This window comes from Phoenix dactylifera, chromosome 12 (assembly GCF_051530095.1).
Source record: "Phoenix dactylifera cultivar Ajwa chromosome 12, Ajwa_hap1_PhDact_Kaust_v1.1, whole genome shotgun sequence".
Classification (NCBI taxonomy): domain Eukaryota; kingdom Viridiplantae; phylum Streptophyta; class Magnoliopsida; order Arecales; family Arecaceae; genus Phoenix; species Phoenix dactylifera.
In genome coordinates this window covers 25,966,531-25,992,499 of record NC_143201.1, presented here as the reverse complement: position 1 = coordinate 25,992,499, position 25,969 = coordinate 25,966,531, and the positions used below count along the sequence as shown (strand labels likewise).

The window sequence follows — 25,969 nt, the reverse complement described above, 5'->3', positions numbered from 1 at the left end:
TTAAATAGGATAAATTTAATTCTCGGGCCTCATATGAGAATTTTTACGCATGCTTGTTTTTGTTCTATATGTAGTTATGTTTGTTTGTCACTTGGGTTGACTAAAAAGTTAACATCTGAATTCATTTTGAGTTTTTTTAAAAAAAAATTAAAACATGGCTCTATTTATGAATGTGTACGTTCGTAAGTACGAAAAATTGATGACTAATTAATATAGAAGAACCAGATCTACTTTCATGGACAAACAGCACCAAATTGGCTGTCCGATGCATGGGTCCATTCCTGTCTACAAGATGCATGGGCCCATTCCTGTCTCCAACTAGCAACATTGATTGGTGCCGTGCCTCACGTGAACACCGTTCGAGTTTGCATGCTTTTAGGAGGGACCTCTAATTAGGAAAAGAATGGTACTAGCGAGCATGTTTACGTCCAGATAACAATGACCGAGCAGTGCAACATACGACAAAGTGTACCCGTATCCTGTATTTAAATACACGATCCTGTTAATATGAGCAAGTGTATCCCATACAGAAAAGCACTACATACATGATCTCTTTAGTTAAGATAGCATGGTTTCATCTATGTGATATAATTTTTCAGGTTTGTTCAGGATGTTGGGCAATTGATGTTGAACTACTGCTTGAATTAGTTTATAAAATGACCATTTAAACATTTACTGCAAGAAAATGCTTGAGGACATATTGTTTTCCTCTAAGAAGATGGAGGAGGTTATCCCCCATTCAGCTACCAGATGTAGGTGGGGTTTGAACCAAGTCATTGAGTATCAACATCCAGAATGACTTCACTAATTACTGCAATTGGCATCCATATTTTAAAACACTTGTTAAGGTATATGATAATTTCATGGAGCCTACTAGTTCTAGTTTAGCAATCTAATAATCAACCATTTCCTCTGTACAATACTAGTACCATTGAATTAAAAAAAAATCCTCTTGCACCACCTCATAAGTGGAAGCTTTCATTTATACAAAATAGGCTTCTCGGAGCATTACCCCTTTATCGTGCCATAGGTTTCTCACCATCTTACACATAATTTGGGGCTACTGAAATTGATTTCTATGAGCCGTTTGTTTATACTTATTGGATGTTAATTTTAGGGTATTTTATTCATTGTTCAGCATGAACTTTTCTACTGTAGACATGATCGAAATTATAGGAAGCTTCGATAAAGACTAGCTAAATTACATCTTGACCTTTAATGATAAAAGTTTATTCATATATCTTTTTAGTCTTGTATATTGACAACAAATGTATATATATAACTAGCAACGTAGTTACATTACTCTCTATGTGAGATGGGAAAAAGACTAGGTGCGGAGCCTTCTTGCAAATTGTGGGCAATTAAATATTCAAATTCATAAACACAATAATAATCTTGCAAAGTGCTAAAATTTAGCACCAACCTTAGATTATCTTAACCATTTCAAAAATTGTAGTGAAGTATGTAAACAATGATGGACAATGAATTTAATGAATTGGATAGTTCATAGACTATCAACAACCTAAGTTTGGTATGAACGCATTATTAGATTAAGCACTGACTGAAAGGCATGCCTACCTAATTCTTTCTGACAACTCACCATCTTACACAAGTATGCACATAAGATAATGCAAATAATAATTCAAGCATTGGACCATTTCCTACATCTGTAGCTATCTTTGGTGCGTCCTTTGAATATGTCCCTCTAACTCTGAAAGTACCAGAATGACGACAATTTATATATAACCCATATATACACACACGTACACAGGCACATAGTTAAATTATTAAATAAATTCAGCTGAATTATCAAAGTACAATAGTTTTGTCAACTCAAGGGAGCACAAAGAAATCGAAGCAAAATAAGTCGCCTCACACAATTCATGGCCAAATTAGCTACTTTGCGTGCTTCTGTGTGAATAGACCAAAATTTTAATTTTTTAATTTACATCTTTTCGATGCTTTTTATAGTCTCTTCTGCCCTGCAGCTTCAAAGATCCTCAACAACTGAACGAATGCTTCATGAAGCAATTCACCAACTTTTTCTCAAACCATAAGCAAGACAAGGGAGTCACCTGCAGTGATTATCATTAATTATTTATACGTACCACCTGTGAGAGGACTAGGCGTCCATGGAAAAAGACTTGTAGGAGCTGCTTGTTCTTCATTACACTTTGCAAGATGGAACCAGCCCATCCTTGTATTTAAGATCAAGATGTTACTGTCCAAATGGGCCCCTCACGATCCAATTCGAAGATAACGGGTTCAAGTTAAAAAAAAAAGAAGAAAATATTATGAGGGGAGACAGCTCATGCTAGCCTAGCCGAAAAAGCGCGGTCAATCGGCGATCTTTTCCTTTCCTTTTTTTTTTTCCCTCTTTTTTTTTAACAAATCGATAAAGTACGGTTTTGGCAGTTGAGTTCTTCTGAACGACATGAAGAGCTGAGAAGCGGGGCGGGAATCGTGTCCTACTTCCGAGGAGTCGGACTTGAAAAAGAAAAGGTCCGAATCCTACCAATTCTCGACTTTATGTCCCGTTACCGGGCCCGGTCCAGACCAGGCCCAATCTACCCTTCTTTCGAAGACAGACGTTCGTTCCGTGTCTGATCTTGCGAGGAAGTTGCATTAAAGAGAGCGAGGACGAAGGGTGTTTTAGGGAATTGGGCCAGGATGGGCAGGACAGGCTGCTGCACGTGGCAATGCCAGGCTTTACACGTGTCGGTATCTGGTCTCGCTGCTTCATCTGATGCAAATGCAGGACAGGGTAGCAGCGGGAAACACGGTCAAAGAAGAAGAGGGCGCGGTACACGAGATAATGGTTGTCAGTACCGAGGATCGAGTTGGCAGCCTACGGTTTTGGGCGAACCCCGCCAAATACAGGCTGCTTCCGGAGTCCGGCGTAGGGCCAGCTAGGCGTAGATCCTATGGTTGAACAGTCGCAGCAACGGAACAGTTGATATGGGTCCAATTATTTGAAGCCAATCATGCAACCATTCTATAACAAGTATTATAAATATAATTGTAAAAAGAAAAACCTCAACTTTTCCTCATAAAAAAGTAAAAAAAAAAAAAAAAAAACGAATGTAAGTGTAAAGTTCATTGTTTTACTTAATATATCTAATTGTCAAGTTCGAATGTTCAATATGGCATAGGCTCGGTCCGACCTTAGGAAAGTTTCTTTCTGCGTACCCATAAGATTTATCTCATGGTATATGAGCTTTTTTCGTATTTATCTAGAGAGATATCTGCAAAGACTTAATGCATGATGTTTTACATTGTTTTTAATTTTTTAAAAAAATTAAAGGTTAAAAAAACAATTGCGGAGGATAGTTTTTTTTTTTTTTCCTTTGATGTAGTATATGCCTGTTCCAACAAAATGATGAATAGAATGATGCACTCCCTTTCCAAGTTCAGACTTCAGAGGGGTTCAAAATAGTGTTTGATTATAAAAAAAGTAAACTTTTGGAGATATGTCCCCCACTGTACCAAATAGGACCCTATGCATTTATTTGGAATCCATACTCGATTCAAGAAGGCTATAGATCTCAGTTGAGTCTAAATATGTTCTGAATCTGCAAGCCTCAATACCGGTCCAACTGGTTTTTGCATTTGATCCTTCAAGATCATTTGTCAAAGGAAATCGCTAAATTAAGTCTTGATACTAACTATGATCAATATTTATTGAATGCAGGGTGGTTGCTCCCGTGCTCTTGCATCCAAATTTTCACATGTACCAGTATGCAGGCGGACAGCGGCACTTTGGCACTGGATAAATAGATGGCGATACCAATTTCAGGCAAAAGTGGGCTTGTGATGAGGGTTTAAATAGGAAAACTGCTCCTTTTAGAGGTGCAGGCCGAAGCCATATTATTTCATGCAATGCGCCATTCTTCTGCTATCTTGTGCCTCGTTGCTGATTCGTTTCGGTTCGCAGTGATGCCCGGATCATTCATCTGCCTGAGTTGACCCCTATTTGCGAGGCTTTATTTTTTTCCTCTTTTTCGACCCACTACTGCAACCTTTGCAGAAGTAAAGAGAGACATGGGATCTGCTGAGAAATTTCATCATATAAAGGGAACACATTTAAGGAACCGCATAAGGAGCAAGCCATGGTGGTCTCAAAAGCAGAGGAAATGGAAAAGACCAAATCTTTCTTTGATCCTTTAACTTTAATCAGCTTTGTTTAAAGCTAGTACTGGAACACCAACTTTAAGACCGGACGGGAATTTCCTACATCCGCTTCATTCTCCCATTAAAGGACGAAGAGAGATCAGCTTGTATTTTATTACTAAGAAATGGCGACCACAAGGTTGTATGCTGTCCCATTAACCACAAGGTCTGTTATACATAAGCAATAACTTTTAATGACGACCAAGTACAAATTTCTATCATTAGTACTAGCATCATTGATAGCAGCTTTCACATAGCAATTGAGAGCTCTACATAAGCTTAGCCTAGTTTAGAAACTCTCATCATTAATATGGATGCCATTGATCCAAAACCATGTAATGTGATTTTTCCTCTTTTTACTAACTATTTTCAATATGCCATACGACAGTGCAACAAATATAACAAATATGACGTCTAAATAGTCAAATTTCTGCTGTATATTAAATAATGGAATTCAATAATGATTGGAGATATTAATATCTGCATCATTAATATCCATTGTATAATAAAAAATAAAATTTAACAATGACCAACAAATTAATGCTAACATCCATACAACGAATAGAGACCTCTACAGAAATTAAGCCACCAAGTATAAATTCTCATTATTAATACTGACATCCAAAGTATGCTGCCTCGGTATCGAATCCTATAGTGATGCCATTCTATTACTATGCCGGTACACCCAGTGTAGAGCTAATTCAGTATACCGACACTTGGTACACCTCTTGTATCGCATACTGGTTCGGTATCCCTTCTATATCGTATACCGATAGCGTCAATATGCATTGATACCAACCGGTACGACAAACTTTGTCGTCATCATTGATATCAGTGTCCATATGGCAAATGAAGAACTCTACATAAGCAAGCTTTTATGTAAATACTCTCGTCATTAATTCTGGTGTCTTTAATTCTGGCGTCATATAATGAGTACAATTTTTTTAATTTTTTTATCTATTCTTGAAAATATAATAATATAATATAGTATATTATAATAAATAAAAGGCTTCAATGTCGCATAGTAAGTAATAATTTTTAGTGATAGATAAGTACACTAATATCATCATCATTAATATTCATTGCATATTAAGTAATGAACTTTAATAATGGCTAGCATATTAATATTAACATCATTAATACGGGAGTCTACATGATGAAAAAGAACTAAGCCTCCATTATATACATGTAGGATGCATGCACCGTGCATCCATTCATCCATCCATCCACACACACACACACACATATATATATGCGCGTGCGCGCGTGTGAGATTATGTATATATACGCACATGTATATACGCATGTGTGTAAGCAGGTACGTATGCAGCAAATAATTCAAGCTTTGATTGTCCTCATGGAAATATCAACTGTACCCTTGAACTTTATTATATAAATTAGTTTATTTAATCACAAATTAAAGTTGCGTTCTGTTATGCAATTCAGAGGCGAATAATGTCCACCGTTGATAAACAAATGCATGATATTTTTTTATAGTTTAGCATGTTTCATCTGGTTAATAATAGAGTCGTAATTGATGGATGAATTATTTCTACCATAACACATATTAAAGGACCTTTGTTCACAGTCATTGGTAGGGGTAGGCTATGACTCTTAGCTATTTGTAATGACATTTTTTTATTCCGAGCAAGCATTGGCTGGAGACTGGCAAGGACGAAGTATGAGTTTAGAGAGAACAGATAATTATTAGATGGTGGTGGTGAGCAAGACCAACACTTATATAACCAAATAGGACAAATATAGCCAAAAAAGTCAAAGAACGTGACAGTATCAGTTCGTGCCTTCTTGGAGCCATGCCCCTTGCAATGATACTAAGTCCTTGGCCTTCCTACCCATGGTGACATCACCACCCTTGGAATCCATAACTATGGTAATAATGATGTCTTCCCTCCTCTCCCCTCCGATGCTATGTTCCAAATTACCAACACCATTGTTTGATCCATCCATGTCCCCTGTTAAGATTAGGTGAGTCATATATCTTCCCACAGTCGAGCTCAATTTCTTTTTCCTATGTTTTTAATATTCATTATTAATTTGCACAGGTTTTTATGGTGGGATATAATTGGGAATTGTTTATGGCATGGATTTAAGCATCTTTTGGATGAATAAAGTGCTAGTTTTGGTGAAGTTAAACATTGTCTCTGGTCTTGAAATTTAGTTAGAAGTCTAAAAAAATATTAGGCTCTTTAAGGTAAAGCTACCTGTGATTTACCGCCATCTCAGAGACTTTCGGGAATAAACATCTTTCCTTCCTTGGAAGCTTGTACTCGAGTACAAGAAATGGTGTGCTCCAACAAGCCATGCATATACCTGCACATGTAAGGATAAATTAAGTTCTGCAATACTTGTTGGAGAGGTATAAATTCTCCACCGACCAGAATCAGTTCCTCAGTGTATGGAGTCAGCACCATTTCTGTCTAAGCTTGGAAATTAATGCGGCATGAACTTGCGGAAAAAACAACCATACATTGACACCAAAACTTTAGAAAAATAATGCAGGTCTGAAATGTGAATATGAGACTAAGATACCAGCTTAATCAGTAGAGTTTTCAAAGCTAACCAGTTTTCTATTCAACTACCTTGAGTGGATCGTGAATCAGGCAAAACCTTTCGCAGCTTGGAGGGTTCCAGATTCAGTATTTTTTTGTCCATTCCAAAGAATTTGGACTCCATAATTTCCTTGGGCAGGTTCAGAGTCTTGACTTGTCCATAATGCGTGAATCACTATCATACTACACTCAGAATGATCTTCTTCATGCAATCATGTGGAGTTGGCATAACCAAGTTTCAATCAAACAAGCACAGAGGTCGATAACACCCCATGTCTACTATTCCAATAATCAAGACTAGAGCATTATGCATGTCTCAGAAACTGATCAGTGGTGCATACCTGCTGATGCAGCCGAAACTATATGCAGGAAGCCAGTAGCAACAATTACACTGCGCTTTTCACCTACCCTGGACTTGAGCAACCGAGCAGCAACCTTAATTGAATCACTTACAGATGAAATATGACACATAACCAACATTGCTGGGTTGTGATCTGATGATCCTCGTGAATCACTGGGATGACCCTCAAGAGTCTTCCTATCATCAATCATCCCCAATATCCAAAAAAAATCCATTCCTAAATCTAATGTAGTTCTGATCCAGACATCTTTTAATGTCGAAGCTGAAGCGACATGAGATTTTCCTCCTGCAATGCTGACCTCTGTCAACAACCGAATCTCTGGCATTCGACCTGTAAAGAAAAGTAGAGCGGGCATAATCTTAAAAAAAAAAAAAAACCATGTTCACTTGTCATTCTGATTACCTAAGAGATATAGAACCAACCAACTTTCAATTTGTTCTCAATCTCTAATGTCCTTAAATACACACACGAAAGGATGAAGATGAGAATTTTAGCAATTCACTTGTGTTATCATGCTGTCAGTTTGACTTGGTATAACACTTCCTCAGAATAAAAGATAATATTGAAAATTGTTATGTATTATCAGTGAGGAAGTGTGGTTCATATGTTAGATTTAAAATGCATCTGAAAGAAGAATAGAAAATTAAAATACTTGGTTTCACAGCTAAGGCAAAAGAAAAGCACCTAAAGAGAAAAACCATTAGAAAAAGAAAATAATACAATTAAAAAAATAACAAAAAACATCAGCATTGCATCAAAAGAGCAGACAAAAAAGAAAATGTACAATGGATAATACAATATGGGATAGCCTACCAGAAGAGTTCCTGAAAGTTATCTATCATTATGTAGTGAGTCACAGTCTTTTTTTCAGAGTTATGAGAGATTCAACCATACTTCATTCGCTAATAAAAGAAAAATATTCTTTAAATTACCAGATCACCCTAACCTTTATAATTGAAAAAGAAATTAGAAACAAAATGTATATGAAGGATTAACAGAGGAAATTGAAGTTTTTAAAATAATTTTAATGTCAATATTGATGACTTCTCTTTTATGTCTAGAATGAAAGCTCCATCCTATTTCACTTACAAGAAATAAAAGAGCAATTAGAAAATTAGATAGAGTAACATGACTAAGACAACTGAAAAAATTTATGAGCTAGAAATTTACAATATAGAATATAAAGTAGTTTAAGACAAATACATTGTAAAAAGACTAAATAATAAAATATGCCTTGTTTCTATAATCCTATGGATATGCATGTACTGCAAAAATCCTAATAATTTGTGGTCCAAAAGTAGGAGAATATTTAACATGTATATACAAAAGTTTGTGGATCTAAGAAAGGTGAGAAAAAGAAAACAAATAGAGATGAAAGGAGATAAAACAAATATAGAAGAACAAAAAAAAGAAAGATCCTTATTGATTCGTGCTAAAGGTCTACGAAGTCGTTTCTTTTCATTTTACTCTTTCCTTTTGAAAGCCCAAGCTGGCTCGCTCACTCTCTCTGACTCTCCCTCCCCCCCTCCTCTCTCTTCTCTTTCCTTCAATAGTTCCCAAAATTGGTATTGGAAGTCAAACAGGACCCTCTGTGGCAGGCATAAAAGGAATTCTCGATGCTCGGGGGGTCCATGGCCCCTCCCCTGAGATCGACCATTGGATTATATAAATATTTGGGTGGCCAGGAATACCATATTAGCCCCTATTACCAATGTATCTAATGAATTATGGCAAAGAGTATAACAATAATTTTATGAATATTTTGGTTGTGATTATCGAAAAGCTAAACTGGAATGGAGGTCAGATGAACAGTTCTATCATCCTTGGCACTCTCGTCCTGCCTAGACAGCCCACTAAGTGAGCACTTTCTTACGGAACTAGGCACCTGTTTAGGCAATGGGCCGTCACCTCGACCATCCATTTCTATCAAGTGCTCACCCAACCCAGCCCAAATATACAGGACCTGCATGACTCAATGTCCAACCCAGTTGAGCATAGGTTCAGTCAACCCATTAAGCAAAACCTTTTTTTTAAAAAAAAAAAATTGCAGCATTTTTCATTACCTTTTCCCCCATTTTGGAGTTACAATTGATGTTATCAAGAGGATATTTCTCTTCAATATTTGTTGGTGATTCCTCTTTGCAGTTTTTTCAAACAATATGCTATTTCCAGTCGGCAGTTGAAGTCAAAATTTGTGATTTGCATAAAATTGAGTTTATATTTGTTGTTATCTTTATCTGATTGTGCTTCGTAATGATTCTTCCATAGGTCAAGCAGCCTAAGGCAATTTCTTTCTGTTCTCTTTTTTGGGAATATGTTAACTTACTTGTTTTCATTTTCCTATTGCTTCTCTTGTATTGTGCTCTGTTTTCATGTTTTTTATAGTGTATATGATTGATAGCAGTAAAATACCAGCCTTACTACTGTTATCGTAGTATAAACGTCATGTATATCATATATGAACCCATATTCCACATCCAAAAAGAATGTGCTCTACAAGTGGAGCCAAAACAACATTGAAGTTGAATACTTCTATTCCTTAAGATTAGTACAAACAATAGTTTCATGATAGACTTGGAAGTCTTCTTTCTTTTTTTTTTCCTTTATAAAAAAAGGTAGATTTCATGCATTAATTATTATCAATGTACCCTAAAATCACACAATATGGATAGCTTATTGAAACAATGCAAGCTTCGACCAACATTTGAAATACATGAAGAAATTTTTGTATAAAGTCTGTTGCCCTGGTGGTTGCCTAATTGCCATTTCAATTTTATATGCAATCAAAGGGTACATTGCCTAGGGTCTTCTCCTGGGCTATTTGACAACTAGGGTGGCACTATTTTCAATTTGTTCATTTCAAAAATGCCATGCAAATGATGCCTGTCAGTTAGACAAAATGTTTTGCATCAGATCTTGTCTCACTTTTGCAAAATCTAAAACTGCCCGATATCAATGAGATAACCCAGTTTGGACTCATGATAATATGCACCAAACTTTTCGCATAGGATGCAAAGAAGACCACTATAGAACTATTAAAGTCTTATATTGTGACAACTTAAATTTGAAGAACATGAAATAGAAAACTGAATGATATATAAGCTTGCATTTTGGAGCCTGTACCACACAAATTCTATCAGTTTTATATGTTGAAAATACATGCAAGAGAGAACTAGATTAGCATTCGAGAAAAAATTGTGGATTTCAAAGTTTTACATTATGGTGAGTCAGAGACAAGGACCCAGTGAAAAATCTGCCTCCTCCAACTACCCCCCAAAGAGAAAGGGGTTCAGCACAAGACCTTACCAATACATACTTCTCAGGGGTAAAGCAGCCATCAAAAGTCAGGATAAAGCTTCACAAAAGCAGATTTTATTTGATGAGATTGTAGAGAGGTGAAAACTGAATCAGATTTCAGCAGCACTTTATAGGATAAAGGAATAATGATCAGATTAACAAAGTAGGAATGTAGAATTGCTGTATTATCATGAAATATCAATTGGTGTTGGCTTTTACTTAAAAGAGATTCATCCAGATACAGATAAAAGGTATACAACAACCTCAAATAGGACTCTTTGGATTTAGCATGAATCTGCAAGCAAACATTGTGACAGTATGGCTGGCTCTATTCTACTTGCAACTGAAGCATATTTGGACTTGGTTCATAAGTCCTCTTTTTCCTGTTTTTTTTCTTTCTTTGCTTTTTTGAGTACAATGGTTCAAAGGTCCTTCACTAGAGAAGTAAAATGGTGGATATGATATATCAGTGTTATCCCATTATCAATGTTGTAAGCCAATAAAAGTCACCAAAAGAAGGGAAACAGAAAAACAACATTCATGTCTCAAAGGTCAGACTTTAGTCAAATGAAAAAGTCAGCTCTCTTGGTCGAAACGGAGATAAGTCAGGTAAAATACCTTCAAACAGTCCATAAGTCCCCAACCTCTCATTGAAATCTAAGAATTTTAGAATTCCTCTTTCATATTTCCCACCAACTGGCACCAAGAATGACTCTTCTAGCATTCTAGACCAAGTCAAGTACAAAATCTTAATTATATGCAAATGAGAGTTGCTTGGACTAAGAAATAAGACAGGATCAGGATCTTAAGTTTCATATATCACACACATATGCAGACCTGCTTGACCAAAATCTGAAAAATTGACCAAGATCATGATCTTGGTGTATAATTGGATTAGGTCTTAGCTAAGCCTAAGACAACAAATGATCTATTGATGTTCTTAAAGCAAAAGTTGCCTTTGCATACAACAAACAGATAATATATATATATTGGTGTCTATAGTAGATAAAGTAGAGCAGATAATTGTTGGTACGCCCCTTCATGCTGTTGCATTTGTCTCCTGAAAGAAAATTTACTTATGAAGGCAACAAAGACTCAGATATGCTATGTAAATTATGCAGCTGAATTTAGAGCACCAAAGATACACCAGTTATAGGAAGAGCAGTTGTCAACATGAACCCATCAACCCATCCGAAAACATACCCGAAAAAGAGAAGGCAGGGCGTTAAGCCAAAAGATTCAAATTACTCTGAAACCAACCTGTTCATTAGTGGACTGGCTTCAAATTGAATTCCTACACGATCGGGTCAATATGGGCAGGTGGAGAGAGAAAGCAAGGGGGGAGGGCGGCTGCCACCCTCAATCTCCAGAGCCAACAAGCCCTCCTTTGAAACATCTCCTCTTGTTCCTACTCTTCTTGGCTTTGGCCCTATTATTGCCAAAATCATGAAGAAATGGGGTTTAATTTTTATTTATTTTATAAACTAGTATTTAGGACACGCACTGACATGAAAAAGATATATGATCTATAATATCTCGCCATTATACAACTTCTAAAGTAGTATATGAACAAATTCTCTCTTTCTCTCTCGTGATGGGATTCATCTAGTGATGCTTTGATAAAACCATAAACATAAAAAAGATTCAGCAGTCGGTACAGAGAAATAAATCAAAAAAAGAATTCTTTCCCAAAGATTCTTGCACACCTTAAATTGGGCGTGGGGGTTGCCAAGTCGTTGCAGCAGCTGCTTCATCCTCCCAAGATCCAAATCATCATCAGTATCCGTTCCAGTCCCTTTAAGCACACCCAATCGCTCATAATTCTTGAGCTTCTCCATGTAATCCAAGAAATCGCCGAGCTCCGGATCCTCCGACATTGCCGACCGCATCGTCGATCGCAAGAATCTCGCAACCAATCAAGAAACTTCAGTCCCACTATCAGATGGAAACACGGGAAAATCAATCCGGCAAGGCATTGCCTCTCTATTTTCACCGCATCAAAACTAATCACGAAGTTATTATCGAAATCAAAAGAAACCAAAAGTGGCTGTCCCGATCAAGAACTCGAATAGCGGGTTTCTTGGATAATTTAGAAATTTGAATGGCATCCGATGGAGACAATAAAACTCTAGAAGAGACGGGTAAAACAACGATATCCAATAAAAAAAAATTTTATCGAAAAGAAAAAGAATAGAAATTGGGCATCGAATGGAAGAAAGAAAGACAAATACGCGCAAACCTCTTCATCTCCACAACGACTGCTCTCTTACTCCATCATGGAACGCCTTATCGCCTCTCAATTCAGAAACGGAAGAAGATCAAAGATGAGCGAGAGTGGGTTGCAATGAAGGGGCTCTAGCGGGCCTCTCATGGGAATCAAGATTGCTTTCATAACAAATGCGGGTTTTAAATTGACGCGACCCGCTAATGATCTTGGGTGATGGGCCCGATCAACCTGCCGGGCTTGCGAAACGCCAATCGATCCAAGAACCAAGAGCGGGCTGTTCATCTAAGGATTGAGGAATCAGGAGAGTATTAACCGAAACTGGGCCAAGTAGCGTATCCTTCAAGCATCCAGCTGGCTTCGCGTGGTGTGCGTATGCGTGTTGACCAATCTATGGGCCGTCTTGGGTCGTGCAAGCACCGGTCCAATAGTTAAACAACGACCCACCTACGGTTGGAGACAAAATTTGGACCTTCGGATGGGCCTGCTTGACATGCTGGGCTTAGGTTATACCGCCATAGTTGACTGAAAAGCCCAATATATACCCCCTTTTTTTTGGTTAAGGCAGTTAAAGACATATCCATCTAGTATAAGTATATCCAACACAATCAGAGATAGAATGTCCCAAAAATGAACCCTGGATCCTCTTATGTGATGCATCCAAAGTAATCAGCTATGTAAAATGCCATCCAATCGGTAGCTCTATTCATCTCTTTATATATGTGGGTGGCCTAGATGGAGCTGCAGTTACTAACTATCCTCTAAACAGTGAACACCAACGGACTGGTGCTGCCTTGATATCCACCAAATCATCATCGCTCAGTCTCCCTCTAAAATAATATAGCTCACTCGTAAGATTAGCCGTGCATTCCTTATGTTTTTCCATGCCGCTCTTAGCTTTACTTTAGAATAGAAATATCAAAAATTTGACACCACCTGTAGCTACGAACCCGGAATCCTGTCCTCTGATCATAAATCAGGATCGACCTCTCCTACCTCCATCTACTACGCTACTGCCGAAATTTATCTTGAGAAAAGCCATCCGAAGGCGAACAGTAAACATAGAAATTTTCTTATATAAAAATGGGAAAAAGAAAAAGGAGGGAAGACCATGAACTTCTCCTAGCATGTTAGGATGGCCGCTTCAGTTAACCGCGAATAAACTGCCCAAACGAAAGGGAAAGTAGCTACCAGCTTTGACTTGTGAAGCCCATGCCAAAGGTTTGAGACCAATCAGCCATCCAAACATGGAGCTCCACCTCGGATTTCTTCTCAAATGTGGTTGTCAACATTCCCATTTTATTAAAATTTTATGATCTAAAGTTTCCCTAATAGGTAAAGACCTCTCCTACCATGACCGTCTACTTCTCATCAACAACCATTGGTGGAATATTCTTGCAGTTCCTTAATGATGCAATGCCTTCTTTTCCCCGAATCACCCGGCAAGATATGCACCAGAACGACCAGACCTCCGCTTAGCATGATTATGTGAGAAGAGGCCTTCAGGTAAAAGTCAAGATGCAACCAAACTTTGCCAATGCAATAACATTCAGGAGATTTCATTAGGTGCAAGTGGATTGTTCATAGAATGAAGATAGCATTCGTAAAAAAGAGCCAAAGGTGACTTATTTGTACATAGATTACTTGAATATACATCACATGCAAAGAGTCCTATAGTCTAGGGAAACATTATTTACACTATGTAAGAAAGCTTTTTTCACCAAATATCAAGTGTAGCTACCTTGGGGAGTAGGATTACCAAAGTGACAGCGAAACCAATTTATTGGATAAAAAATTCTGATAAGGATACTTTTGTTTTAGAATAACATTATTTGAGCATTCCAAACATTGCCTTATAAGAGTGCAGTTCATTTTCAGTTGTTATAGTTCAAGGTGGCCTGCTACATGGTTAGCTATTCGCTCTACATGGATGGGGGCACCACCCTGATCCCGTATCATTTGTCTTGCTATCTCACTTGCCATAGAAGATAACCTCAATGTGCATTCTTCTAAGTATCTTACGAAGTTGCAACTGAAAAAGATTCGATGGCTAGTCGAACCTTCAATTTGTTTGCTGTTGATGAATTGAGAACTATTGAATACTACTAAAGCAACAAAAAAAATCACATAAAAAAAAGTTAATATGATTGATATGTAACCTTTTGATAATCCAACAACCAAGTGCTTGTATTTAGTACCATACAGTGATTTTGTAAATAGATCAACCAAAAAACTACATATCTAGTAAGAACTTCTTTGCATGAGATTTCTGTATTTCCCCGGAGGCTCAAGCCAAATTAACGGGAAAAGGCCGTGTTTCGATTATGCAGCGGGCCACGTAAGTGGTCCTAGCTGTGTTCAAACCATAGGCTTTGATCCGTGTCTCATGCAAATAAAGTCTCATTTGGTTAGTGGGGAGGGGAGAAAGAAAAATATAGTGACCAAAAAATTGAGGAGTACTTTATATTTAGTTAGAGTTGTCAAATAAGAGAGATAGAAAAGTAGCTTTTCCATAATAATAAGATTCTTATATTTTATGAAAAAGAAAAATCTATATAGACATGAAAAGGTCCAATTTCTACTAGCTGAAAATTAAAAAAAAATTTTCTAGAAGTGCCTTCAAGCTTTTAGATAGAATGAGGTAAACTATTTTTTTTTATCAAGTGCATAACAAGTATTTTATATAACTTTTCTAGAAAAGTAGACGCTCGGCCAAATATAAACCAATCTGTAATGTGATACATTTTTATGGTCAACCAAATATACAAAAACCAATCAAACACACAAAAACTACTTTTTTAGACATCATAAACCCAAGCACTAGTTTTTCAGAACCAAATGAGTCATACTTATTTTCCATTGGATGGATGTAGATAAAAACAAGCCAAACTCATTACTATTTACAGATGAAATAAGCCAAAAGTCTATTATTGTTTGAATTCTTCCAAATAGTAAGCGACAAGGCATCCTATTTTTTATTTAGAAAGAGATAGGACTCATTTTGAGATTGAATATTTGTATGAGATTGAATCTTCTTCCATCTAAATTAATTTTCTACCCCTGATTGGACCGCTATTTAATGATTAGGGCCTAAATATTACTTTACACCATATTCAGATCAATGATTGCAATCTAAATATTGATTAATAGCAGATATTGGAAGGTTAGCCGGTATAGATAGTAATAAATCTTTAAAAAGAATATTTTATGCAAGCCAAATAAAAGATTTTAAAAGGACGCTAATCTTCAATTAAGTACCAAGTTGTAGATTAAGAATTTGGTCAAGAGGCTGAAGTGCTCGATTAATAAACCAAAATTATAGTCAGCCAGTAGGCCAAGTTGTCCTTGATACTTAGTCATTAAACCAAAGTACTCGGCTAGTAGGCCTAAGCATACAACTACCAGGTTGAATACTATTAGAAGAATACCAATCTTGGACCAAGTACTAGAGAAGTAGGTAAAAACACGACCAAAATACTAAGGGTACAAGTCGAAGTATTAGAGTGTAGGTCAAAAAAGTATTAAGGGTGGAGGTCGAAAGACCAAGGATGCAGGCTAAAACATCAAGAGCTATCTATCTAGAATGAGGTTTTTAGTGGAATGCAACCCAAAGAGAGTGGCTGATCGGTAGTTACCACTCCCTAAAATATTGGAGAATAGGTAACACTATGTAGAATATAGGAATAGTTGATGGAAGATAACTACCATGTATGGTACGTAACAGTGGCCCACATGATGCAAACTAGTAATGATGAGTGTCAAAATTAGATAGTAATATTTATCCTAACAATTAATAGGAGCTACTTATAAATATCAAGCTATAGCTATGGAAGGAAAAGCATCAACAAATATTTTTCCTCTTTATCTTTTTATTATCTTTTTATTAGTTTCTAGTCCTCAATAGCTTTGGTAGCATTTTGATAGTTGAAGTTCTTGAAGTTCAATATAATCAAACCTATCTACTGCCCTTCTTTGTTCTGATAATCATGGGTGGCATGCATGCAATTATCCAATTCAATAATGGACATGTTCTTTTTTCCATCCCATCTCGAGAGAAAGGAAACAGTTTTTTTTAAAAAAAGTTGTTGGTTCAATCTATATACGGCTTGTGATGCTTATCCTTTTTCTCCGCAAAAGAAAGCTAATGCTTTTTCTTGTTTTTAAACATAGGTTGGGGAAATGTTAAATTGAACTCGGAATTAGAGACTAGATGAGAACTTTTTGTCAGAAGGTCTTAATATGGACATATGTTTAATCTTATATCGGTTATTTATTGAGTAGATTTTGGGTACTTATACCGGATCAAGAAACCCAAATAATTTATTGCGGCTAGTATTTTTGGGTAAGGCCCTGGGTTATTACAAAGAATATTAAAATGAACTGGCCCATGACCTATGTGGACCAAAAAATGATGCACTATGAGTATATTTGAGCTGATCGTGGTATTAGTGATTGGATTGGAATGGATTTGGATTCTTAACTTGTCGATGACACTAGGGCTTAAACGGGAGAAGTATGCGAGGATCCATATAGGCATGTTTTTAGTTCCATCTTGGTTATTTATTAAATAGATTTTGCGTATTTATATAGAATCAAAAAATTCAAATAATACCATTCGGTTAACTTTTTTGGTCGAGGCCTTGCGTTATATACCATGATTAATTTAACTCGCTCTAACTGGCAAACAACTTACCATTGATAAAGCTCTCGAAGTCAGAGCTGCTTGGGAGGAGGGAGTTTGTTTAGCCAGTACGGTGCTCCCAAGTACCAATCATGGGTTGACCATAATCTCATCTCGCCCGAGCCCTCATTCTCCTACCCATAATATATTGCTTCGTGATATTTGGGCTAGCTGCGGCAATCTTTTCACACTTCCATGCTTCCTATGCTCTCTGTGGGGGAAATCAATTGGTGGGTTGGTTGGCTCCTGCAGCATCTCAGGCGACCAGGATTTTGTTGGTCACGCTCAATGCCTCTACAAGCTGATGAACTTGATAGTTGCTGATTGCCACGGCTGTCTTTCTATCAGAAGTTAATTTGTTTCTTTGCTCCTTCCTTGCGTACCTTGTTAAGGTTTGACCACCTCCCTCTTACAGCAGCTAGCTGCACCATATATATGTGATGCTTTAATTATTCATTCCCCAATCCTCTCTAGCATACTCAACACTAACTAATCCTCGATGAAGAACGTTCATTAAAGATTAGTGACAGTCTTCATTGAAGGCTATCTCTTCAACCACTCAGCATATTGTGTCCATATATCAAATGCACCACAAGAACAAGAACTCGAGAAAGTTGCCAATTCTTCCTCTCATTTCTTATATGACAGTATAACAATGGGGAAAGTTGAGGAACACTGCACCACTTGCAAGCTCAAGATACAAAGGAAAAACTAAACAAGAGATGCAGCAGCCTTATTACAGGATAAATACATGGCAAAATTGCTATCAGCCATATGCAGTGCTAAAATAGCTCTTCATAGTATTGCTGCACAGGATCTGCAGGACCTCGCTGTTAGATGTTCCCACGCAGCGCGGTGTCTTGAACTGGCTCACTGCAGCCCCAAGGCACAGGTAGTGGTCCAGAATCTTCTGGAAGGTTCCTCTTTCCACGACTCGTAGCTCGAGCGGTCCAATGGCCTGTGCCTTCCTTGAACTAATGTAGCCAGCGTCGACAAAGGATCGGTCCAAGCGGTCACAGCAGCTGTGCAGCACATCGTCGCTGCAGGCGTCGGCATTCAACTCCCAGAAGATCACGTAGCGACCAGGGTCTGCCGACATGTCAGCATGGCTTGTGAAGTCCACCAGCTCGAGCTTCTCTTCTGCTAAGAGCTCAGTGGCTTCTTCAACTGCTGATTGGAGGTCCTTCTCAGTGTTTTTATCAATGTTGACTGTAAGAAGTAGGCCTCTCCGGCACACAAACTTAAGCTTTGGAGTGGAGTTGTGGAAGCCTGCTACTTTCACGACATCGCCGAGCCTGTACCGGTATAAACCTGCCATTTCCACAAGAACCATGCATCTGAAAGATAATGGCTGAACATGTCCACAGCAAGAAATGATTCAAGGAGGATTGTCAATGTGCTAAGTCTTGGCTAGCCCATTATTGATAAGCTTTCTAGAGCAAGTGTGATTAAATACTTCATTCATGGTCAAAATGTAGGGCAAGAAGAAGAAGAAGAAATTACAGGATGGCTGGAAGAGGAGGAGGGATTTTCAAATGATCTTATTGCCACATATTTGAAGAAATTTATCAACACTACAACAATGTTTGGGTGGCATGCTCATGAAAAAACAATAAAACCAAATTTGCAAGGTTAAAGAGGGTTGCAGGTCAGGTATTTATGCCACCGGCACTTTGTGAGCTTGTATTTTTTGATTTTCTTGGATGTATTCGTACATTATTGTAAAATATTGCAGGCTGTACGAATTCAATTCAAGGCAGCAAGACCACAATTTAGAACTCTGTAGTAACCTAGGAAATTGTGGGAAACCATCTCGACTAACACCAACCCTCAGGTTGGTTGTCCTAGTGAAAGATGACCATCTCCTTTGACAGCAGGCCTACTCAGTTGATTTTTTCTATTATAATAGCTAATTAAGCATGCCCAGTATTTTAAATTCATATGATAAAATAATGCAAAATGCGTATTTGCATGTGGTTGGTTCTAGTTTCAACTTAGCGTTGCATAATTGATATTTATACTTACATTAAACAAGTTTATAAATGCAGCAAAACCAAGGTACAACAGGTTTTTATGACATAAACTTGCTGGTTGTAACATTTCAATGCATGGTAAACCTAACTTTATGCAATTTAGAATCATAACAAGGATAATTAAAACGATAGAAGGATGCTAGCTAGATTAGTTAGCCAATAAACTCATAACAAATAATGAAAACACTCACTAACCGACCATCCTCTAAACAATAACTTTCTGCTCCATACCTAACACAACATAAACCACGGTCTTAATAACTTAATTGACTTGCCAAACACATCGCTCCAGACTTCGAAAAAAAACCAAAAAGGCTAGATGACATGTGGCAAGTTAACCGACTACTAAAAGATCACCATCATAATCTTTCTAGCACGCAGAATTGTTTTACCATGTTCTTGATAGTTGCATGCTTGTAGCCTAATTTATAAAAATCTATTCAATAGATCGGCTGAAAAATCAAGAGTAAACTATCCACTTCAACAAACTAATTCCTTCAAAGTTTATCAATTATCACATTAGTGATTAGAAAGTTACATGCTCTACATCCAAGCCGGAGAATGTGGCTCGGTGAGCTGGTAGTCCAGTCCACTCCTAAACCAGAATAAGACTTACCTCTTTCTGGTCTCAACTTCATGTGATTTAATCTAACTTGTTCAGATCAACTTCGCATATATTTGATACTCGTTCTTGATAACAAAGTCAATAATTTCACTAGGGCTATTGAACATTTTGCTTATGACAATATCTACTTAAAAGCCCTGGCTCTTATCTAAGAACCAAAGCCACACCTATCTTAATCTCATGCTCAATTAAGTAGTAAATTAACAGATTTTTTTGAGCAAAGTAAATCAACAGAATAATATTATATTATGTAGTATGCATTTGCATGCCTCTATGTGACTTACTTGGTTGACATGTTTGATGCATCTCATTATGGGTGCGTCAAACAAGAAGCTACCTTCTAGAAATAACGTACCATGCTCCGCCACCAACAACTACAGCAATCTATGGTTTAGATGACCAAATTGACCCAAAAATTAAAGAACCAACTTTCAAAATAAAGCCTTGTTTTCCTTGCAGTAGTTAAGAAAGGCTTCCAGCCACTTTCTTTCTCGCGGAAAAGGCTCTTCCTATCACCTTTTTCTCCCTCGTAGTTCACACTACGAAGTGCCTCTGCAGTTGAACAGAGACGGCAAAAACAGGTCCCAAGAAAGAGGTGAGGCCTTGCGAAAGAAGCAGTCAATAGTCAATAAGCGCAACTATAAAAGTCTATCATGCTTAGTTCAAGAGGAGAAATAAAGAAACCAGCAACTGCATGCTTTCCCAAGCAAATGATAGAATTTAGAAAACTGAAGGGCCACTTTTAGGAAAATTAAAAAGATAGTAAAGCTCCAGCATCTCTGGATTTTTTTTTTTTTTTTTTTTTTTGATGCAATCTGCATCTCTGTTGTTATGCTGAAGTCGGTAATCAATTTCAGATTAGATAACAACACACGCAACATTGTGAATTTATGGTGCCATATTATCTGTCAAAGTTGTGCGTTAATTTCATTATCTTATACTGCACCTAAAAGTATGGAAAAAGAAGACGCTGGAGGGGGGCGCACACACACACATATATATATATATATATCAAGCAAGCATAGTACCTGCGAAATTTGTGATGATGATTTCATACTCTTCACCAACCTTGACTTCTGTGAGACCCACTGGCTCTGATTCTGTATAGTGGATAGTTGGAGCACTTCTCTCCAACTCCTGCTCCCTTGGCTTCTCCCTGAGAGGAATAAATTCAAAATAGCCAATATCAGGGAGAACAGCAAAGGTTGCAGATTCAGGAGGCAGTCCAGGGTCGGCATTAGCGCCTATCCACCCTTCAGAAGATCCATATTCAGCACTGATCAATGGTAGATTTCCTGCATAATGTCTTAATTTCTTCAAGTAAGGCTCCATGGATCCTGTCATGATCCCATACACATATTTGGCATTTGGCCAAAGCTCTGGAATCACACCATACCAGTTACTTAGACCCACGCATTTCTCGTATATCGAATCAGCCAGATCAGGATTGGGGCTTAAGAGTCCAGAAACTGATTCACGGATAGATGGAACAGTAATCCTGCTGGAGAGAACTCCCTCCCTGACGTCTGCACAAAGCTCTTCCCAGACCTGCTCGAATGTACGGAATGCATGAACGATGCTGTGGGCGAAGGTGGAAGAAATGAACTGGACTTCATCTGAGTAGATTAGCCCGCATAAAAGGTGGCAGTACAAGGACTGGTGGAAGTCGGGACCAAATATAACTGCATCAGGGCTGCAACATTGTGACTGGATATCGTTCATGGTGGATTTGAATTGTTCGCTGCGATATACATTTGTAGTGGCCGTTGTAGCGATGAGACCCCCTTTCGTTTTGAACTGTTTGCTGCTATAGATGAATTGTAGAGCTTTTCCATTCCCAATGGGAAACTCTCTTCAAGATTCAGAGCATCTCATTGTTAGTCGCACAACACCATGAAGCTAAATGAAGGTTAGCGTCACAAATGCAAGGCCTTGGTTTGAGTAGAATTGCTAGTTCCCATATCAGGAAAAAGCAAGGAAGGGATCAGCCTCCCTAATTTTGCACAATAAACATGCATCTAAAATTTTGTTTGCGAGTTGTCCCAGGAGGAATTCCAGGGTTCAAATCCTGAGTATTGCCCATAAATATAAATATATATATATATATATATATATATATATATATATATATATATATATATATATATATATATATATATATATGTATGTATGTATGTATGTATGTATTGAAAAATAGCAAGAGAAAGCCACCAAGGTGGTAGCCCAGTTGGAACGGGGCGTTTGCTTCCAACCAAGTGGTTCCAGGTTCGAAACGCACGGACGTCGATTAAATTCGGGGACCGGATGCCCCATGCCTGGACACGGGGTCTGGAAGCGCTACTGGTCGGCTGGTAGCCTGGGTGGTGCCAGGTGTGACGTACTCATACGGAGGGTCGGGTCGGATAACTGAGCCGGCCCACGGGTGGGGATGGTATGAGTAAAATAGGTCGGGGTGCCCAACACACGACTCGGTCTACCCGCATCGAACATTCTCCTGGCGGGGTGGGGGCCCAGTGGTCGGGGCTGCTACGCGGGGGTGGGCTTGTCCCTTCCTCCCCCCTTCCCCTTTTTTTCAGCAAAAAAAAAAAAAAAAAAACAAGAGAAAGTGCTTCTCAGGAATTGACTTGCAATTTCATTCTAAAACTCCGAGAATGCATGCTTGGCTTGGTTTGGTTACTGGAAAACTGAGGGAATAAAAAAAAAATCAATATTGAATTTAAACTTGGGTTTCCTGTCCCTTGTTTTCACAGCATTCAAAAATCCAATTATACAGAAGAGAACATAGATCAATAGCCATTGGTATACCAGAAAACTAGAGAAGAGTAACCGAAAGGACCACTGAATGTGGACATCCAAACTTAGTTTCATCCAGGTATAAAACATGGGACTGGGAAGCATGTTAAAGGTCTTGATAAACTGAAAAGAAATTGTTTTCAGCATGGAAAGGATAAAAGTGTCTAAACGTAAGTCGCAAAAACTAGGATTAATAAAGGCATCTAGCAGAAAAAAAAACCAACACATAGGTGGGGCAAAAAAAAAAAAAATCATTTTGCAACAACAATTACACATAAAATCAACATGATGCTTACTTTCGAAGACATGCCCATGAATGGAACTCTAAACTGAAGGAATATGAGAACTTCCAATTACACAGTCGAGCCCTCAGTTTGGTATCGAAAATAGCAAGACCCATGATACTTCCATAATAAAACAGTTACAGGAAATAAATAGAAATGGCAGCTGAAAAGATAAAATATGTATTTTGAAAGAACATTGCATTAGAATAGCCGATGTAAATACCCTTATATCCTTAAGGACAGACAGATGCTTCATAACAATGTAATGAATGAAGTAAACTACAACCCATGTTCAAGAAGATTAACTCGGTACCTGTTTCTGAAAGCAAATGATAACCGATATATCTGCATTGTGGAATAGACCAATTCCTCATTGAACAGCAGAAGTTTGGGCTTTCCTTGTGTAGTGCCAGAACTATAGTGAGGGAAAATAGGGGGGTTAAAAAGACTAGGAATTATTAGCATGCCAAGCATACATCTTATAGGGAGTAGGCCAAAGGAAGTATCCAAAAGGTACCTCAATGATATAGATGTTACCGGCTTTCCTGTGAGAATGGGTGAAGCATCTCCATCAGCAATTCTCTGGATGTAAGGTTCGAGATCTTTGTGAGTAACCAATGGAACACAGGCTTTAAAAGTCTCAGGATCAGTTCTCCCTCCAAGACCCAGATTTTGCAAGTACTCTGCCTCGCCATTCTCCTCGAGAATCCTTCGAAGGGTCTCTTTCTGAACCCTCCCAGCATCCTTTGTCAAGGCTTCAAATTCCTCAATCACACCATCAATATTGAATTCCCTATTCTTCTCCGGCATCCTAAAGCTTATGGATTACCGTACCAGAAGTTACACCCAGCCGAAGCTAGACCTTCAAAATCCTGTGAAGGAAAAGGGAAGACTTCAATCGATGAGCATAGCCAAATATAAAAATAACTGTAACTGACATCACCAATAAACTACCGGGTGGGTCACACCTCCCGCTTTCATCATCAAAAAAGAAAAAAAACAAAACTGTAGTTGGCGTGAAGATACTGACAAAGGCATCATAGAGGGAAAAAAAGAGGTGATTTTCTAAGTTTTACAAGAAGCATTTCATCAAAAAATTTTTACAGGGAGCATTATAGTTAAGGAAAGTAATGGGTCGGACAGAAAAAGGTAGAAACACCATAAAATAAGGCTGAAGTCATCCTAATCAAGTCAAATATGAATAAAATTCAAAAATAAAATGAAAAAAGCAGCAAGAGGTGTCTACTTAGAAAATGAGAACAAAATCGGAGAGAAAAGTAGAGCGTTGGAAGTCCTCACTGAGGATCCAAGACCCAAAGAAAACTTTATACTACAAAGAAGAAAAATACGTCGTAGATCTTTTGAAGTGTGAGCAAGTGGATGACAGAATCGGAACAGAGAGGAAGGGAGGAAAAGAAAACAGAATTATGGGTGCAAATCTGCAAAATTCTGCTACGATACGAGATTCCACCAAAAATCATCAAACAGAAACGGAGAGCTGCGAATCGTTAAACAGAAACCACATCGTCCCTCAATGAGAGAACAAATTCACTAGAAGAAAATATTGCTACCCAGATCAACAGAGAAACAAAGCATGCACTTTTTTGTTTTGATGTAAAAAGGATGTAATCTTTTACACAGCAACCACGACGTCTTTTAAAGAAAGAAAGAAAGAATCTACTCGTGAAAGATGTAATCTTTTACACAGCAACCACGACGTCTTTTAAAGAAAGAAATAAAGAATCTACTCGTGAAAAATGTAATCTTTTACACAGCAACCACGACGGCTTTTAAAGAAAGAAACAAAGAATCTACTCGCGAAAATAATGATATGATTCGAAATCCTTGAAAAGAAAAACGATGAGAAAAGTTTGTCTCTTGTGAATGCTTAGTACGAAGCGAACAGGAATCGAGCCGTCCGCTCCATCTTGACTGCGAGCAATCCGAGGCACCGAGAGGTGCGCTCCGTGAGCTGAGCTCTCTCAGGTCGTACTCGTATTATCCGGATTGGAGTCGGGGAGGAGCAACAGGGACCTCTCGATTCTATGCCGGCTTCCTTCCAAAAGGAGTCGAAACAGAGAACAAGACAAGGAGCAGCATCTACTGTTTGTTCGCGTGGGACTGGAACTCGGAACTCAACACACGCACGCAGAGAGAGAGCGAGCGAGCGAGCTTGCTTCTCCGATTTGGTGAAGGATTTCTGTGTTTTGGGGGAAGATTTGAGGAGGGAAGCGCCAATATATGGCCGCGGGACGGAGATCCGTGACGGCCGTTAACCTTCATCCGGAAATGCCTCTGCTCATTACTAGAATTGCGAGAATACCATTGTTCAGTTGGGGGCAATTGAGGTGTCGGGCGACGTGGACGTTTTTTTAATCGCCGGTTGGAAATCATGGATACCAGCCCCCGTTCGCGGTGGGATAGTTACCGGATAGCGTTATCCCCACCAGGGATAGCGTGAGCCGGAATATGCAGCTTTTCTTTCCGTTGGAGTTGGATTCTCCTCTTCCGGCAATAAAGACGCTGCGCATCCGAGTAGACTGACCCAGATATGGGGTATTGTGGTTCAAATTTGGCCCGAGGGTGACCACGCCGGTGGAGCCGAGGGAGCCGCCGGTGCTGAAAAGGGGAAGATGGAAGCTACCTCCTGCGCGACGGCCGCGAACTTGCACAAAGCCTCACCGATGTTCTCGGTGAGGACCCTCCGACGGTTAAGTTAGAGTGGGTAAATTTGGTCTAGCCAAAGATTCCTTAGAAATTACCTGATCGAGCTATTTATAGCCTCAGTGGAGTGGCCCAGGTGGCGGAGGTACTGTTAGCCCTCATCATGAGGGGACGTGGCTCTGAGCCGGACGGCGCGCAGCTCAGGCTGGCTGGTGGCGTGCGGTACAGCCCGTTCTTGAAAACAGTAGGATGTTGATAGTCACAGC

The 25,969-nt window shown here is 38.5% G+C and overlaps 2 protein-coding genes across 16 annotated transcripts; both read right to left on the bottom strand.

Annotated features, from left to right (window-relative positions):
* Window positions 1-1,610: 1,610 nt before the first annotated feature.
* Window positions 1,611-12,897, bottom strand: LOC103708524 (uncharacterized). 11 transcript variants are annotated; one of them, XM_088709377.2, is made up of 6 exons: window positions 12,639-12,887; window positions 12,106-12,334; window positions 11,660-11,828; window positions 7,082-7,432; window positions 6,393-6,501; window positions 1,624-4,048 (listed from the first exon to the last, which is right to left on the bottom strand). In XM_088709377.2, exons 4-6 carry the CDS (start codon window positions 7,425-7,427, stop codon window positions 3,970-3,972), a joined length of 534 nt encoding a protein of 177 aa, XP_088565503.1. In that variant the 5' UTR covers window positions 7,428-7,432; window positions 11,660-11,828; window positions 12,106-12,334; window positions 12,639-12,887; the 3' UTR covers window positions 1,624-3,969. The 11 variants fall into 11 exon arrangements, 5 of the variants coding, with proteins under 5 accessions (XP_088565505.1, XP_088565506.1, XP_088565503.1 ...); XM_088709378.2 differs by having other exon boundaries at window positions 12,106-12,304; XM_088709380.2 differs by having other exon boundaries at window positions 1,622-4,338; window positions 12,106-12,886.
* A 5,012-nt stretch (window positions 12,898-17,909) lies between these two features.
* LOC103708705 (jasmonoyl--L-amino acid synthetase GH3.5-like) lies at window positions 17,910-25,248 on the bottom strand. Of its 5 annotated transcripts, none has more exons than XM_026806228.4 (5): window positions 24,935-25,248; window positions 23,557-23,911; window positions 23,353-23,454; window positions 20,991-21,814; window positions 17,910-18,615 (listed from the first exon to the last, which is right to left on the bottom strand). In XM_026806228.4, the coding sequence occupies exons 2-5, from the start codon at window positions 23,847-23,849 to the stop codon at window positions 18,071-18,073; spliced, it is 1,764 nt and encodes a 587-aa protein (XP_026662029.4). In that variant the 5' UTR covers window positions 23,850-23,911; window positions 24,935-25,248; the 3' UTR covers window positions 17,910-18,070. The 5 variants fall into 5 exon arrangements, with proteins under 5 accessions (XP_026662029.4, XP_008792017.4, XP_017696990.4 ...); XM_008793795.6 differs by having other exon boundaries at window positions 24,944-25,248; XM_017841501.5 differs by having other exon boundaries at window positions 25,144-25,248.
* Window positions 25,249-25,969: the final 721 nt, after the last annotated feature.